This window comes from Pygocentrus nattereri, chromosome 20, assembly GCF_015220715.1.
Source record: "Pygocentrus nattereri isolate fPygNat1 chromosome 20, fPygNat1.pri, whole genome shotgun sequence".
Classification (NCBI taxonomy): Eukaryota; Metazoa; Chordata; class Actinopteri; order Characiformes; family Serrasalmidae; genus Pygocentrus; species Pygocentrus nattereri.
The window spans coordinates 35,825,939-35,840,469 of NC_051230.1; the positions used below are offsets into that span (position 1 = coordinate 35,825,939).

Below are 14,531 nucleotides of genomic sequence, written 5' to 3' on the forward strand. Positions count from 1 at the left end.
TCTCTCTCTCTCTCTCTCCTCTCCTGGTCAGTACTGATGGTGTGTGTGTGTCTATAGGTCAGTTCTGTTCTCTCTTTCTCTCTCTCCTCTCCTGGTCAGTACTGATGGTGTGTGTGTGTCTATAGGTCAGTTCTGTTCTCTCTCTCTCTCTCTTCTCTCTCTCTCCTCTCCTGGTCAGTACTGATGGAGTGTGTGTGTGTCTGTAGCTCAGTTCTGTTCTCTCTCTCCCTCTCTCCTCTCCTGGTCAGTACTGATGGTGTGTGTGTCTGTAGGTCAGTTCTGTTCTCTCTCTCTCTCTCTCTCTCTCTCTCTCTCTCTCTCTCTCTCTCCTCTCCTGGTCAGTACTGATGGTGTGTGTGTCTGTAGGTCAGTTCTGTTCTCTCTCTCTCTCTCTCCTCTCCTGGTCAGTACTGATGGTGTGTGTGTCTGTAGGTCAGTTCTGTTCTCTCTCTCTCTCTCTCTCTCTCCTCTCCTGGTCAGTACTGATGGGGTGTGTGTGTCTGTAGGTCAGTTCTGTTCTCTCTCTCTCTCCTCTCCTGGTCAGTACTGATGGGGTGTGTGTGTCTGTAGGTCAGTTCTGTTCTCTCTCTCTCTCCTCTCTCTCCTCTCCTGGTCAGTACTGATGGGGTGTGTGTGTCTGTAGGTCAGTTCTGTTCTCTCTCTCTCTCTCTCTCTCTCTCTCTCTCTCTCTCTCTCTCTCTCTCTCCTCTCCTGGTCAGTACTGATGGAGTGTGTGTCTGTAGGTCAGTTCTGTTCTCTCTCTCTCTCCTCTCCTGGTCAGTACTGATGGGGTGTGTGTGTCTGTAGGTCAGTTCTCTTCTCTCTCTCTCTCTCTCTCTCTCTCTCTCTCTCTCTCTCTCTCTCTCTCTCTCTCTCTCCTCTCCTGGTCAGTACTGATGGTGTGTGTGTGTCTGTAGGTCAGTTCTGTTCTCTCTCTCTCTCTCTCTCTCTCCTCTCCTGGTCAGTACTGATGGAGTGTGTGTGTCTGTAGGTCAGTTCTGTTCTCTCTCTCTCTCTTCTCTCTCTCCTCTCCTGGTCAGTACTGATGGAGTGTGTGTGTCTGTAGGTCAGTTCTGTTCTCTCTCTCTCTCTCCTCTCTCTCCTCTCCTGGTCAGTACTGATGGGGTGTGTGTGTCTGTAGGTCAGTTCTGTTCTCTCTCTCTCTCTCTCTCTCTCTCTCTCTCTCTCTCTCTCTCTCTCTCTCCTCTCCTGGTCAGTACTGATGGAGTGTGTGTGTCTGTAGGTCAGTTCTGTTCTCTCTCTCTCTCCTCTCTCTCCTCTCCTGGTCAGTACTGATGGAGTGTGTGTGTCTGTAGGTCAGTTCTGTTCTCTCTCTCTCTCTTCTCTCTCTCCTCTCCTGGTCAGTACTGATGGGGTGTGTGTGTCTGTAGGTCAGTTCTGTTCTCTCTCTCTCCTCTCTCTCCTCTCCTGGTCAGTACTGATGGGGTGTGAGTGTCTGTAGGTCAGTTCTGTTCTCTCTCTCTCTCTGTCTCTCTCTCTCTCTCTCTCTCCTCTCCTGGTCAGTACTGATGGAGTGTGTGTGTCTGTAGGTCAGTTCTGTTCTCTCTCTCTCTCCTCTCTCTCCTCTCCTGGTCAGTACTGATGGGGTGTGTGTGTCTGTAGGTCAGTTCTGTTCTCTCTCTCTCTCTCTCCTCTCCTGGTTAGTACTGATGGTGTGTGTGTGTCTGTAGGTCAGTTCTGTTCTCTCTCTCTCTCCTCTCCTGGTCAGTACTGATGGTGTGTGTGTGTCTGTAGGTCAGTTCTGTTCTCTCTCTCTCTCTCTCTCTCTCCTCTCCTGGTCAGTACTGATGGTGTGTGTGTGTCTGTAGGTCAGTTCTGTTCTCTCTCTCTCTCCTCTCCTGGTCAGTACTGATGGTGTGTGTGTGTCTGTAGGTCAGTTCTGTTCTCTCTCTCTCTCTCTCTCTCTCTCCTCTCCTGCTTAGTACTGATGGTGTGTGTGTGTGTGTGTGTGTGTGTGTGTCCGTAGGTCAGTCATGCAGTCCTGCAGTTCTGCCCTTTGTGTCCTGATCTTACTGATAGGTACAGGCACTGATGGTAAGTACTGCACTGTTCTGACTCCTAACAATCTGTTGGTTACTCTCTAAAGTTTTTTCATCTAAACTGAAAGCAAAAATGCAGCTGGAAACACATTTTTCAAAGTGGTTTTTCTACAATATCAGTGCAGAATCAGTGCAGTGTGCTGTAGAAAACAGGAGAGACCCCATTAGATCTGCAGATACTGACCTTCTGCAAAAAACTGACAGAAAACAAAGAGACTCTTTCACTTATTCCGCTTCTAAACCGTGAAGCTCAGTCCACCTTTTGTTAGGCCGTGGAGCTCAGAGCTCACTTACAAACATTTACAAATGTGTCTCTAACTTTTTAAACATTTAATTAAAATGTTTCTTGGTGTGTATGATTTCTTACACACTTCCTTGTATTACTGCTAAGCTTCATCATATAAATATATATATATATATATATACACACACACTCACTGGCCACTTTATTAGGTGCTAGTAAAAGGCTGGACCCCCTTTTGCCTTCAGAACTGTCTTAATTCTTCATGGCAGACTTTCAACAAGGTGTTGGAAACATTCCTCAGAGATGTTGGTTGGTGATTTGAGTTCCTGTTGCCTTTCTATCATCTGGAACCAGGCTGCCCGTTCTCCTCTGACCTCTCACATCAACAAGGCATTTTCGTCCACACAACTGACCGCTCACTGGATACTTCCTCTTTTTCAGACCGTTCTCTGTGAACCCTAGAGATGGTTGAGCGTGAAAATCCCAGTAGATCAGCGGTTTCTGAAATACTCAGACCAGCCCGTCTGGCACCAACAACCACGCCACGTTCAAAGCCCCTTAAATCCCCTTTCTTCCCCGTTCTGATGCTCGGTCTGCACTTCAGCAAGTCGTCTTGACCACCTCTACATGCCTAAATGCAGTGAGCTGCGGCCGTGTGATTGGCTGATTAGCTATTTGTGATAACAAGCAACTTTTTAATTGAACTTTTTTAATGATGCCATCACGTTTTTCTAGTTCCCTTGCGCGCGCACAAACACACACACACACACACACATACACACACCCTCACGTGTGCGCTCTTTCTCTGTCGCTCTCTCTCTCTCTGTGCTGCCCGTGTCCTCCTTAAACCTCGATTTTAGAGTTTTAAATCATAGCCAGTGTGCAGGGGGCACTCTCTGTAAATGCAGCAGACACGTCGGCTGTGCGAAGTGTTTTAAAGTGTCAGACGCCCAAGAACGGCCGTTTGGAGACTCTACTCTGCTGAATTTTAAAGAGGATGTCCATCTTAACTATATGTTAAGTAGTAAAGTCATACTGTAATTTTTTTGGGGGTGCAATTACTCAGGCTTAAAGCCTTTTACTGCTTTTTATACTCTTTTATACCATCATCATCACGCTGAACACTCTCCAATCATCTCACTGAACACGTTAATCACACTGAAAACTCTATAATCATCAAAATGAACACTCTGTAATCAACACAACGCACACACACACACACACTCACGCACACACACACACACACACACACACACACAGACGTACAGACTCACAGCTGAAAGTCTGACAGTGTTTCTCCATGGACCTTGTGGTCTGAACTCCTGTAAGATGTCGTCAAAAAACACTGTAGGAGGTGTTTAGTAATGACTGGGTCTCTCTAATCATCACACTGACCACTCTGTAATCATCACGCTGACCACTCTGTAATCATCACACTAAACATTCTCTAATCATCACACTGACCACTCTGTAATCATCACACTGAACACTCTAATCAACACAATGAACAATCTGTAATAATCACACTGAGCACTCTCTAATCATCACACCGAACACTCTGTAATCATCACACTGAACACTCTGTAATCATCACACTGAACACTCTGTAATCATCACACTGAACACTCTCTAAACATCACACTGAACACTCTGTAATCATCATGCTGAACACCGTCTAAAATAGAAGGAGTGCACAAACACACACACACACACACACACATACACACACCCTCACGTGTGCGCTCTTTCTCTGTCGCTCTCTCTCTCTCTGTGCTGCCCGTGTCCTCCTTAAACCTCGATTTTAGAGTTTTAAATCATAGCCAGTGTGCAGGGGGCACTCTCTGTAAATGCAGCAGACACGTCGGCTGTGCGAAGTGTTTTAAAGTGTCAGACGCCCAAGAACGGCCGTTTGGAGACTCTACTCTGCTGAATTTTAAAGAGGATGTCCATCTTAACTATATGTTAAGTAGTAAAGTCATACTGTAATTTTTTTGGGGGTGCAATTACTCAGGCTTAAAGCCTTTTACTGCTTTTTATACTCTTTTATACCATCATCATCACGCTGAACACTCTCCAATCATCTCACTGAACACGTTAATCACACTGAAAACTCTATAATCATCACAATGAACACTCTGTAATCAACACAACGCACACACACACACACACTCACGCACACACACACACACACACACACACACAGACGTACAGACTCACAGCTGAAAGTCTGACAGTGTTTCTCCATGGACCTTGTGGTCTGAACTCCTGTAAGATGTCGTCAAAAAACACTGTAGGAGGTGTTTAGTAATGACTGGGTCTCTCTAATCATCACACTGACCACTCTGTAATCATCACGCTGACCACTCTGTAATCATCACACTAAACATTCTCTAATCATCACACTGACCACTCTGTAATCATCACACTGAACACTCTAATCAACACAATGAACAATCTGTAATAATCACACTGAGCACTCTCTAATCATCACACCGAACACTCTGTAATCATCACACTGAACACTCTGTAATCATCACACTGAACACTCTGTAATCATCACACTGAACACTCTCTAAACATCACACTGAACACTCTGTAATCATCATGCTGAACACCGTCTAAAATAGAAGGAGTGCACAAACACACACACACACACACACACACATACACACACCCTCACGTGTGCGCTCTTTCTCTGTCGCTCTCTCTCTCTCTGTGCTGCCCGTGTCCTCCTTAAACCTCGATTTTAGAGTTTTAAATCATAGCCAGTGTGCAGGGGGCACTCTCTGTAAATGCAGCAGACACGTCGGCTGTGCGAAGTGTTTTAAAGTGTCAGACGCCCAAGAACGGCCGTTTGGAGACTCTACTCTGCTGAATTTTAAAGAGGATGTCCATCTTAACTATATGTTAAGTAGTAAAGTCATACTGTAATTTTGTTGGGGGTGCAATTACTCAGGCTTAAAGCCTTTTACTGCTTTTTATACTCTTTTATACCATCATCATCACGCTGAACACTCTCCAATCATCTCACTGAACACGTTAATCACACTGAAAACTCTATAATCATCACAATGAACACTCTGTAATCAACACAACGCACACACACACACACACTCACGCACACACACACACACACACACACACACAGACGTACAGACTCACAGCTGAAAGTCTGACAGTGTTTCTCCATGGACCTTGTGGTCTGAACTCCTGTAAGATGTCGTCAAAAAACACTGTAGGAGGTGTTTAGTAATGACTGGGTCTCTCTAATCATCACACTGACCACTCTGTAATCATCACGCTGACCACTCTGTAATCATCACACTAAACATTCTCTAATCATCACACTGACCACTCTGTAATCATCACACTGAACACTCTAATCAACACAATGAACAATCTGTAATAATCACACTGAGCACTCTCTAATCATCACACCGAACACTCTGTAATCATCACACTGAACACTCTGTAATCATCACACTGAACACTCTGTAATCATCACACTGAACACTCTCTAAACATCACACTGAACACTCTGTAATCATCATGCTGAACACCGTCTAAAATAGAAGGAGTGCACAAACACACACACACACACACACACATACACACACCCTCACGTGTGCGCTCTTTCTCTGTCGCTCTCTCTCTCTCTGTGCTGCCCGTGTCCTCCTTAAACCTCGATTTTAGAGTTTTAAATCATAGCCAGTGTGCAGGGGGCACTCTCTGTAAATGCAGCAGACACGTCGGCTGTGCGAAGTGTTTTAAAGTGTCAGACGCCCAAGAACGGCCGTTTGGAGACTCTACTCTGCTGAATTTTAAAGAGGATGTCCATCTTAACTATATGTTAAGTAGTAAAGTCATACTGTAATTTTGTTGGGGGTGCAATTACTCAGGCTTAAAGCCTTTTACTGCTTTTTATACTCTTTTATACCATCATCATCACGCTGAACACTCTCCAATCATCTCACTGAACACGTTAATCACACTGAAAACTCTATAATCATCACAATGAACACTCTGTAATCAACACAACGCACACACACACACACACTCACGCACACACACACACACACACACACACACAGACGTACAGACTCACAGCTGAAAGTCTGACAGTGTTTCTCCATGGACCTTGTGGTCTGAACTCCTGTAAGATGTCGTCAAAAAACACTGTAGGAGGTGTTTAGTAATGACTGGGTCTCTCTAATCATCACACTGACCACTCTGTAATCATCACGCTGACCACTCTGTAATCATCACACTAAACATTCTCTAATCATCACACTGACCACTCTGTAATCATCACACTGAACACTCTAATCAACACAATGAACAATCTGTAATAATCACACTGAGCACTCTCTAATCATCACACCGAACACTCTGTAATCATCACACTGAACACTCTGTAATCATCACACTGAACACTCTGTAATCATCACACTGAACACTCTCTAAACATCACACTGAACACTCTGTAATCATCATGCTGAACACCGTCTAAAATAGAAGGAGTGCATGTTGGGCCTGTCTGGGCTTGTGGAGTGCAATTACTCAGGCTTAAAGCCTTTTACTGCTTTTTATACTCTTTTATACCATCAGTAGTCTAATAACTGCATGTGTTCTATTGCTGTTAGTACACCTGGACAATGTTCAGCCTGATGATGATTCTAAAGAATTATATTAAATATCCAATATTCTGACTTATCAAACATTAAAGTTACCAAGTTCTCATTCTCTTTCTTTCAGCCTCTACATCGCTGGACTCTGCTGGTGCCAACGCTACAGCTATTAACAGTAAGTGAGCAGTCAGAGGTCAGACTTCACTATTCAGACACCCAAACACATGCTAACCCCCCCCTCCCCCCGCACAGGCACACACACACACACACACACACACACACACACACACACACACACACACACACACACACACACACACACACAGACGTACAGACTCACAGCTGAAAGTCTGACAGTGTTTCTCCATGGACCTTGTGGTCTGAACTCCTGTAAGATGTCGTCAAAAAACACTGTAGGAGGTGTTTAGTAATGACTGGGTCTCTCTAATCATCACACTGACCACTCTGTAATCATCACATTAAACACTCTCTAATCATCTCACTGACCACTCTGTAATCATCACACTAAACACTCTCTAATCAACTCACTGACCACTCTGTAATCATCACACTAAACACTCTCTAATCATCTCACTGACCACTCTGTAATCATCACACTGAACACTCTAATCACACTGAACACTCTGTAATCATCACGCTGACTACTCTGTAATCATCACACTAAACACTCTCTAATCATCTCACTGAACACTCTAATCACACTGAACACTCTATAATCATCACGCTGACCACTCTGTAATCATCACAATAAACACTCTCTAATCAGCACACTGAACACACTGTAATCATCATGCTGACTACTCTGTAATCATCACACTAAACACTCTCTAATCATCTCACTGACCACTCTGTAATCATCACACTAAACACTCTCTAATCATCACACTGAACACACTGTAATCATCACGCTGACTACTCTGTAAGCATCACACTAAACACTCTCTAATCATCTCACTGACCACTCTGTAATCATCACACTAAACACTCTCTAATCATCACACTAAACACGCTGTAATCATCACACTGAACACTCTCCAATCATCACGCTGAACACTCTGTAATCATCACACTGAACACTCTCCAATCATCACGCTGAACACTCTGTAATCATCACACTGAACACTCTCCAATCATCATGCTGACCACTCTGTAATCATCACACTGAACACTCTCCAATCATCATGCTGACCACTCTGTAAACATCACACTGAACACTCTCTAATCATCTCACTGAACATGTTAATCACACTGAACACTCTATAATCATCACAATGAATACTCTGTAATCAACACAACGCACAATCTGTAATCACTACACTGACCACTCTGTAAACATCACACTGAACACTCTCTAATCATCTCACTGAACACTCTGTAATCACATTGAACACTCTGTAATCATCACACTGAACACTCTCTAATCATCACACTGAATACTCTAATGATCACACTGAATACTGAGTGCAATTACTCAGGCTTAAAGCCTTTTACTGCTTTTTATACTATTTTATACCATCAGTAGTCTAATAACTGCATGTGTTCTATTGCTGTTAGTACACCTGGACAATATTCAGCCTGATGATGATTCTAAAGATTTATATTAAATATCCAATATTCTGACTTATCAAACATTAAAGTTACCAAGTTCTCATTCTCTTTCTTTCAGCCTCTACATCGCTGGACTCTGCTGGTGCCAACGCTACAGCTATTAACAGTAAGTGAGCAGTCAGAGGTCAGTCTTCACTATTCAGACATCCAAACACATGCTAACCCCCCACACTGAATCACACTGAACAATCTCTAATCAGCCCACTGAACTCTCTCTAATCATAACACTGAATCACACTGAAAACTATGTAATCATCATGCCCAATACTCTCTAAACATCACAACGAACACTCTAATCATCACACTGAACACTCTCTAATCATCACACTGAACTCTCTCTAATCAGCCCACTGAACTCTCTCTAATCAGCCCACTGAACTCTCTCTTATCATCACACTGAACTCTCTCTAATCAGCCCACTGAACAATCTCTAATCATCACACTGAAGACTCTCTAATTATCACACTGAACACTCTCTAATCATCACACTGAACACTCTAATGATCACACTGAATACTCTCTAATCATCACACTGAACACTCTATAATCATCACACTGAACACTCATTAATCATCACAATGAACACTCTCTTATCTTCACACTAAACACTCTCTAATCATCACATGAACACTCTCTAATCAGCCCACTGAATACTCTCTAATCAGCCCACTGACCACTATTAACAGTAAGTGAGCAGTCAGAGGTCAGTCTTCACTATTCAGACATCCAAACACATGCTATCCCCCCACACTGAATCACACTGAACACTATGTAATCATCACACTGAGCTCTCTCTAATCAGCCCACTGAACAATCTCTAATCATCACACTGAACACTCTAATCATCACAATGAACACTCTCTAATCATCACACTGAACACTCTCTAATCATCACACTGAACACTCTCTAATCATCACACTGAACAATCTCTAATCATCACACTGAACACTCTAATTATCACAATGAACACACTCTAATCTTCACACTAAACACCCTCTAATCATCACATGAACACTCTCTAATCAGCCCACATAATACTCTCTAATCAGCCCACTGAACAATCTCTAATAATCACACTGAGCACTCTAATCATCACACTGAACACTCTCTAATCATCACACTGAACACTCTCTAATCATCACACTGAACACTCTCTAATCATCTCACTGAACACTCTGTAATCAACACAACGCACAATCTGTAATCACCACACTGACCACTCTGTAAACATCACACTGAACACTCTCTAATCATCTCACTGAACACTCTGTAATCATCACACTGAACACTCTGTAATCATCACATTGAACACTCTGTAATCATCACACTGAACACTCTGTAATCATCACACTGAACACTCTCTAGTCATCACACTTAACACTCTCTAACATAGAAGGAGTGCATGTTGGGCCTGTCTGGGCTTGTGGAGTGCAATTACTCAGGCTTAAAGCCTTTTACTGCTTTTTATACTCTTTTATACCATCAGTAGTCTAATAACTGCATGTGTTCTATTGCTGTTAGTACACCTGGACAATGTTCAGCCTGATGATGATTCTAAAGAGTTATATTAAATATCCAATATTCTGACTTATCAAACATTAAAGTTACCAAGTTCTCATTCTCTTTCTTTCAGCTTCTACATCGCTGGACTCTGCTGGTGCCAACGCTACAGCTATTAACAGTAAGTGAGCAGTCAGAGGTCAATCTTCACTATTCAGACATCCAAACACATGCTAACCCCCCACACTGAATCACACTGAACACTATGTAATCATCACAATGAACACTCTCTAATCATCACACTGAACTCTCTCTAATCAGCCCACTGAACACTCTCTAATTATCACACTGAACACTCTCTAATCATCACACTGAACACTCTCTAATCATCACACTGAACACTATGTAATCATCACACTGAACACTCTCTAATCATCACACTGAACACTCTGTAATTATCACACTGAACACTCTCTAATCATCACACTGAACACTCTCTAATTATCACACTGAACACTCTAATGATCACACTGAATACTCTCTAATTATCACACTAAACACCCTCTAATCATCACATGAACACTCTCTAATCAGCCCAATGAATACTCGCTGATCAGCCCACTGAACAATCTCTAATAATCACAGTGAGCACTCTAATCATCACACTGAACACTCTAATCATCACACTGAACACTCTAATCATCACACTGAACACTCTCTAATCATCACACTGAACACTCTAATGATCACACTGAATACTCTCTAATCATCACACTGAACACTCTCTAATCAGCCCACTGAATACTCTCTACTCAGCCCACTGACCACTCTCTATTCATCACACTGAACACTCTTATCATCACACTGACCACTCTCTAATCTTCACACTAAACACCTTCTAATCATCACATGAACACTCTCTAATCAGCCCACTGAACACTCTCTAATCATCACACTGAACACTCTTATCATCACACTGAACACTCTAATCATCACACTGAACACCCCCTAATCATCACACTGAACACTCTAATCATCACACCAAACACCCTCTAATCATCACATGAACACTCTGTAATCATCACACTGAACACTCTGTAATCATCACACTGAACACTCTCTAGTCATCACACTTAACACTTTCTAACATAGAAGGAGTGCATGTTGGGCCTGTCTGGGCTTGTGGAGTGCAATTACTCAGGCTTAAAGTCTTTTACTGCTTTTTATACTGTTTTATACCATCAGTAGTCTAATAACTGCATGTGTTCTATTGCTGTTAGTACACCTGGACAATGTTCAGCCTGATGATGATTCTAAAGAGTTATATTAAATATCCAATATTCTGACTTATCAAACATTAAAGTTACCAAGTTCTCATTCTCTTTCTTTCAGCCTCTACATCGCTGGACTCTGCTGGTGCCAACGCTACAGCTATTAACAGTAAGTGAGCAGTCAGAGGTCAGTCTTCACTATTCAGACATCCAAACACATGCTAACCCCCCACACTGAATCAAACTGAACACTATCTAATCATCACACTGAACTCTCTCTAATCAGCCCACTGAACTCTCTCTAATCAGCCCACTGAACAATCTCTAATCATCACACTGAACACTCTGATCATCACAATGAACACTCTCTAATAATCACACTGAACACTCTAATCAGCCCACTGAACAATCTCTAATCATCACACTGAACACTCTGATCATCACAATGAACACTCTCTAATAATCACACTGAACACTCTAATCATCACACTGAACACTCTCTAATTATCACACTGAACACTCTCTAATCATCACACTGAACACTCTCTAATCATCACACTAAACACCCTCTAATCATCACATGAACACTCTCTAATCAGCCCACTGAATACTCTCTAATCAGCCCACTGAACAATCTCTAATAATCACACTGAGCACTCTAATCATCACACTGAACACTCTAATCATCACACTGAACACTCTCTAATCAACACACTGAACACTCTCTAATCATCACAGTAAACAACCACTAATCATCACACTGAATATTCTCCAATCATCAAACTGAACACACTCTACTCATCACATTGAACACACGCTAATCATCACACTGAACACTCTCTAATCATCACACTGAACACTCTCTAATCACAATGAACACACTAATCATCACACTGAACACTCTCTAATCAGCACACTGAACTCTGTGTAATCTGCACACTGAACACTCTCTATCACACCAAAGACACTGTAATCATCACACTGTATACTCTTTAATTATCATACTGAACACTCACTAATCATCACACTGAACACTCTCTAATCATCACACTGAACACACTAATCAGCACACCGAACACTGTCTAATCATCACACTGAACACTCTTTAATCACACTGAACACTCTGTAATCATCACACTGAATAATCTCTAAACATCACACTGAACACTCTGCAATCATCAGACTAAACACTCTGTAATCAGCACAACGAACACTCTCTAATCATCACACTGAACACTCTGTAATCATCACACTGAACACTCTCTAATCATCACACTGAACACTCTAATGATCACACTGAATACTCTCTAATCATCACACTGAACACTCTCTAATCAGCCCACTGAATACTCTCTAATCAGCCCACTGACCACTCTCTATTCATCACACTGAACACTCTTATCATCACACTGACCACTCTCTAATCTTTACACTAAACACCTTCTAATCATCACATGAACACTCTCTAATCAGCCCACTGAACACTCTCTAATCATCACACTGAACACTCTTATCATCACACTGAACACTCTAATCATCACACTGAACACCCCCTAATCATCACACTGAACACTCTAATCATCACACTAAACACCCTCTAATCATCACATGAACACTCTGTAATCATCACACTGAACACTCTGTAATCATCACACTGAACACTCTCTAGGCATCACACTTAACACTCTCTAACATAGAAGGAGTGCATTTTGGGCCTGTCTGGGCTTGTGGAGTGCAATTACTCAGGCTTAAAGCCTTTTACTGCTTTTTATACTCTTTTATACCATCAGTAGTCTAATAACTGCATGTGTTCTATTGCTGTTAGTACACCTGGACAATTTTCAGCCTGATGATGATTCTAAAGAGTTATATTAAATATCCAATATTCTGACTTATCAAACATTAAAGTTACCAAGTTCTCATTCTCTTTCTTTCAGCCTCTACATCGCTGGACTCTGCTGGTGCCAACGCTACAGCTATTAACAGTAAGTGAGCAGTCAGAGGTCAGTCTTCACTATTCAGACATCCAAACACATGCTAACCCCCCACACTGAATCAAACTGAACACTATCTAATCATCACACTGAACTCTCTCTAATCAGCCCACTGAACTCTCTCTAATTAGCCCACTGAACAATCTCTAATCATCACACTGAACACTCTGATCATCACAATGAACACTCTCTAATCATCACACTGAACACTCGAATCATCACACTGAACACTCTCTAATTATCACACTGAACACTCTCTAATCATCACACTGAACACTCTCTAATCATCACACTAAACACCCTCTAATCATCACATGAACACTCTCTAATCAGCCCACTGAATACTCTCTAATCAGCCCACTGAACAATCTCTAATAATCACACTGAGCACTCTAATCATCACACTGAACACTCTAATAATCACACTGAACACTCTCTAATCAACACACTGAACACTCTCTAATCATCACAGTAAACAACCACTAATCATCACACTGAATATTCTCCAATCATCAAACTGAACACACTCTACTCATCACACTGAACACTCTCTAGTCATCACACTCAATACTCTCTAATCATCACAGTAAACAACCACTAATCATCACACTGAATATTCTCTAATCATCACACTGAACACACTCTACTCATCACATTGAACACACGCTAATCATCACACTGAACACTCTCTAATCATCACACTGAACACTCTCTAATCACAATGAACACACTAATCATCACACTGAACACTCTCTAATCAGCACACTGAACTCTGTGTAATCTGCACACTGAACACTCTCTATCACACCAAAGACACTGTAATCATCATACTGTATACTCTTTAATTATCATACTGAACACTCACTAATCATCACACTGAACACTCTCTAATCATCACACTGAACACACTAATCAGTACACCGAACACTGTCTAATCATCACACTGAACACTCTTTAATCACACTGAACACTCTGTAATCATCACACTGAATAATCTCTAAACATCACACTGAACACTCTGCAATCATCAGACTAAACACTCTGTAATCAGCACAACGAACACTCTCTAATCATCACACTGAACACTCTGTAATCATCACACTGAACACTCTGTAATCATCACACTGAACACTCTCTAGGCATCACACTTAACACTCTCTAACATAGAAGGAGTGCATTTTGGGCCTGTCTGGGCTTGTGGAGT

General features: G+C 42.0%; 1 protein-coding gene across 1 annotated transcript in view; it reads left to right on the plus strand.

The window, feature by feature from the left end:
* LOC108416232 (autotransporter adhesin BpaC-like) overlaps window positions 1–14,531 on the plus strand; it is an 87,692-nt gene that overhangs the window by 1,407 nt on the left and 71,754 nt on the right. The window contains exons 2-7 of the mRNA XM_037531384.1: window positions 1,988–2,055; window positions 7,060–7,107; window positions 8,620–8,667; window positions 10,196–10,243; window positions 11,434–11,502; window positions 13,271–13,318. Coding sequence (XP_037387281.1) covers window positions 1,995–2,055; window positions 7,060–7,107; window positions 8,620–8,667; window positions 10,196–10,243; window positions 11,434–11,502; window positions 13,271–13,318 — 322 coding nt within the window. The 5' untranslated portion in view covers window positions 1,988–1,994. The remainder of the gene's footprint in view (window positions 1–1,987; window positions 2,056–7,059; window positions 7,108–8,619; window positions 8,668–10,195; window positions 10,244–11,433; window positions 11,503–13,270; window positions 13,319–14,531) is intronic.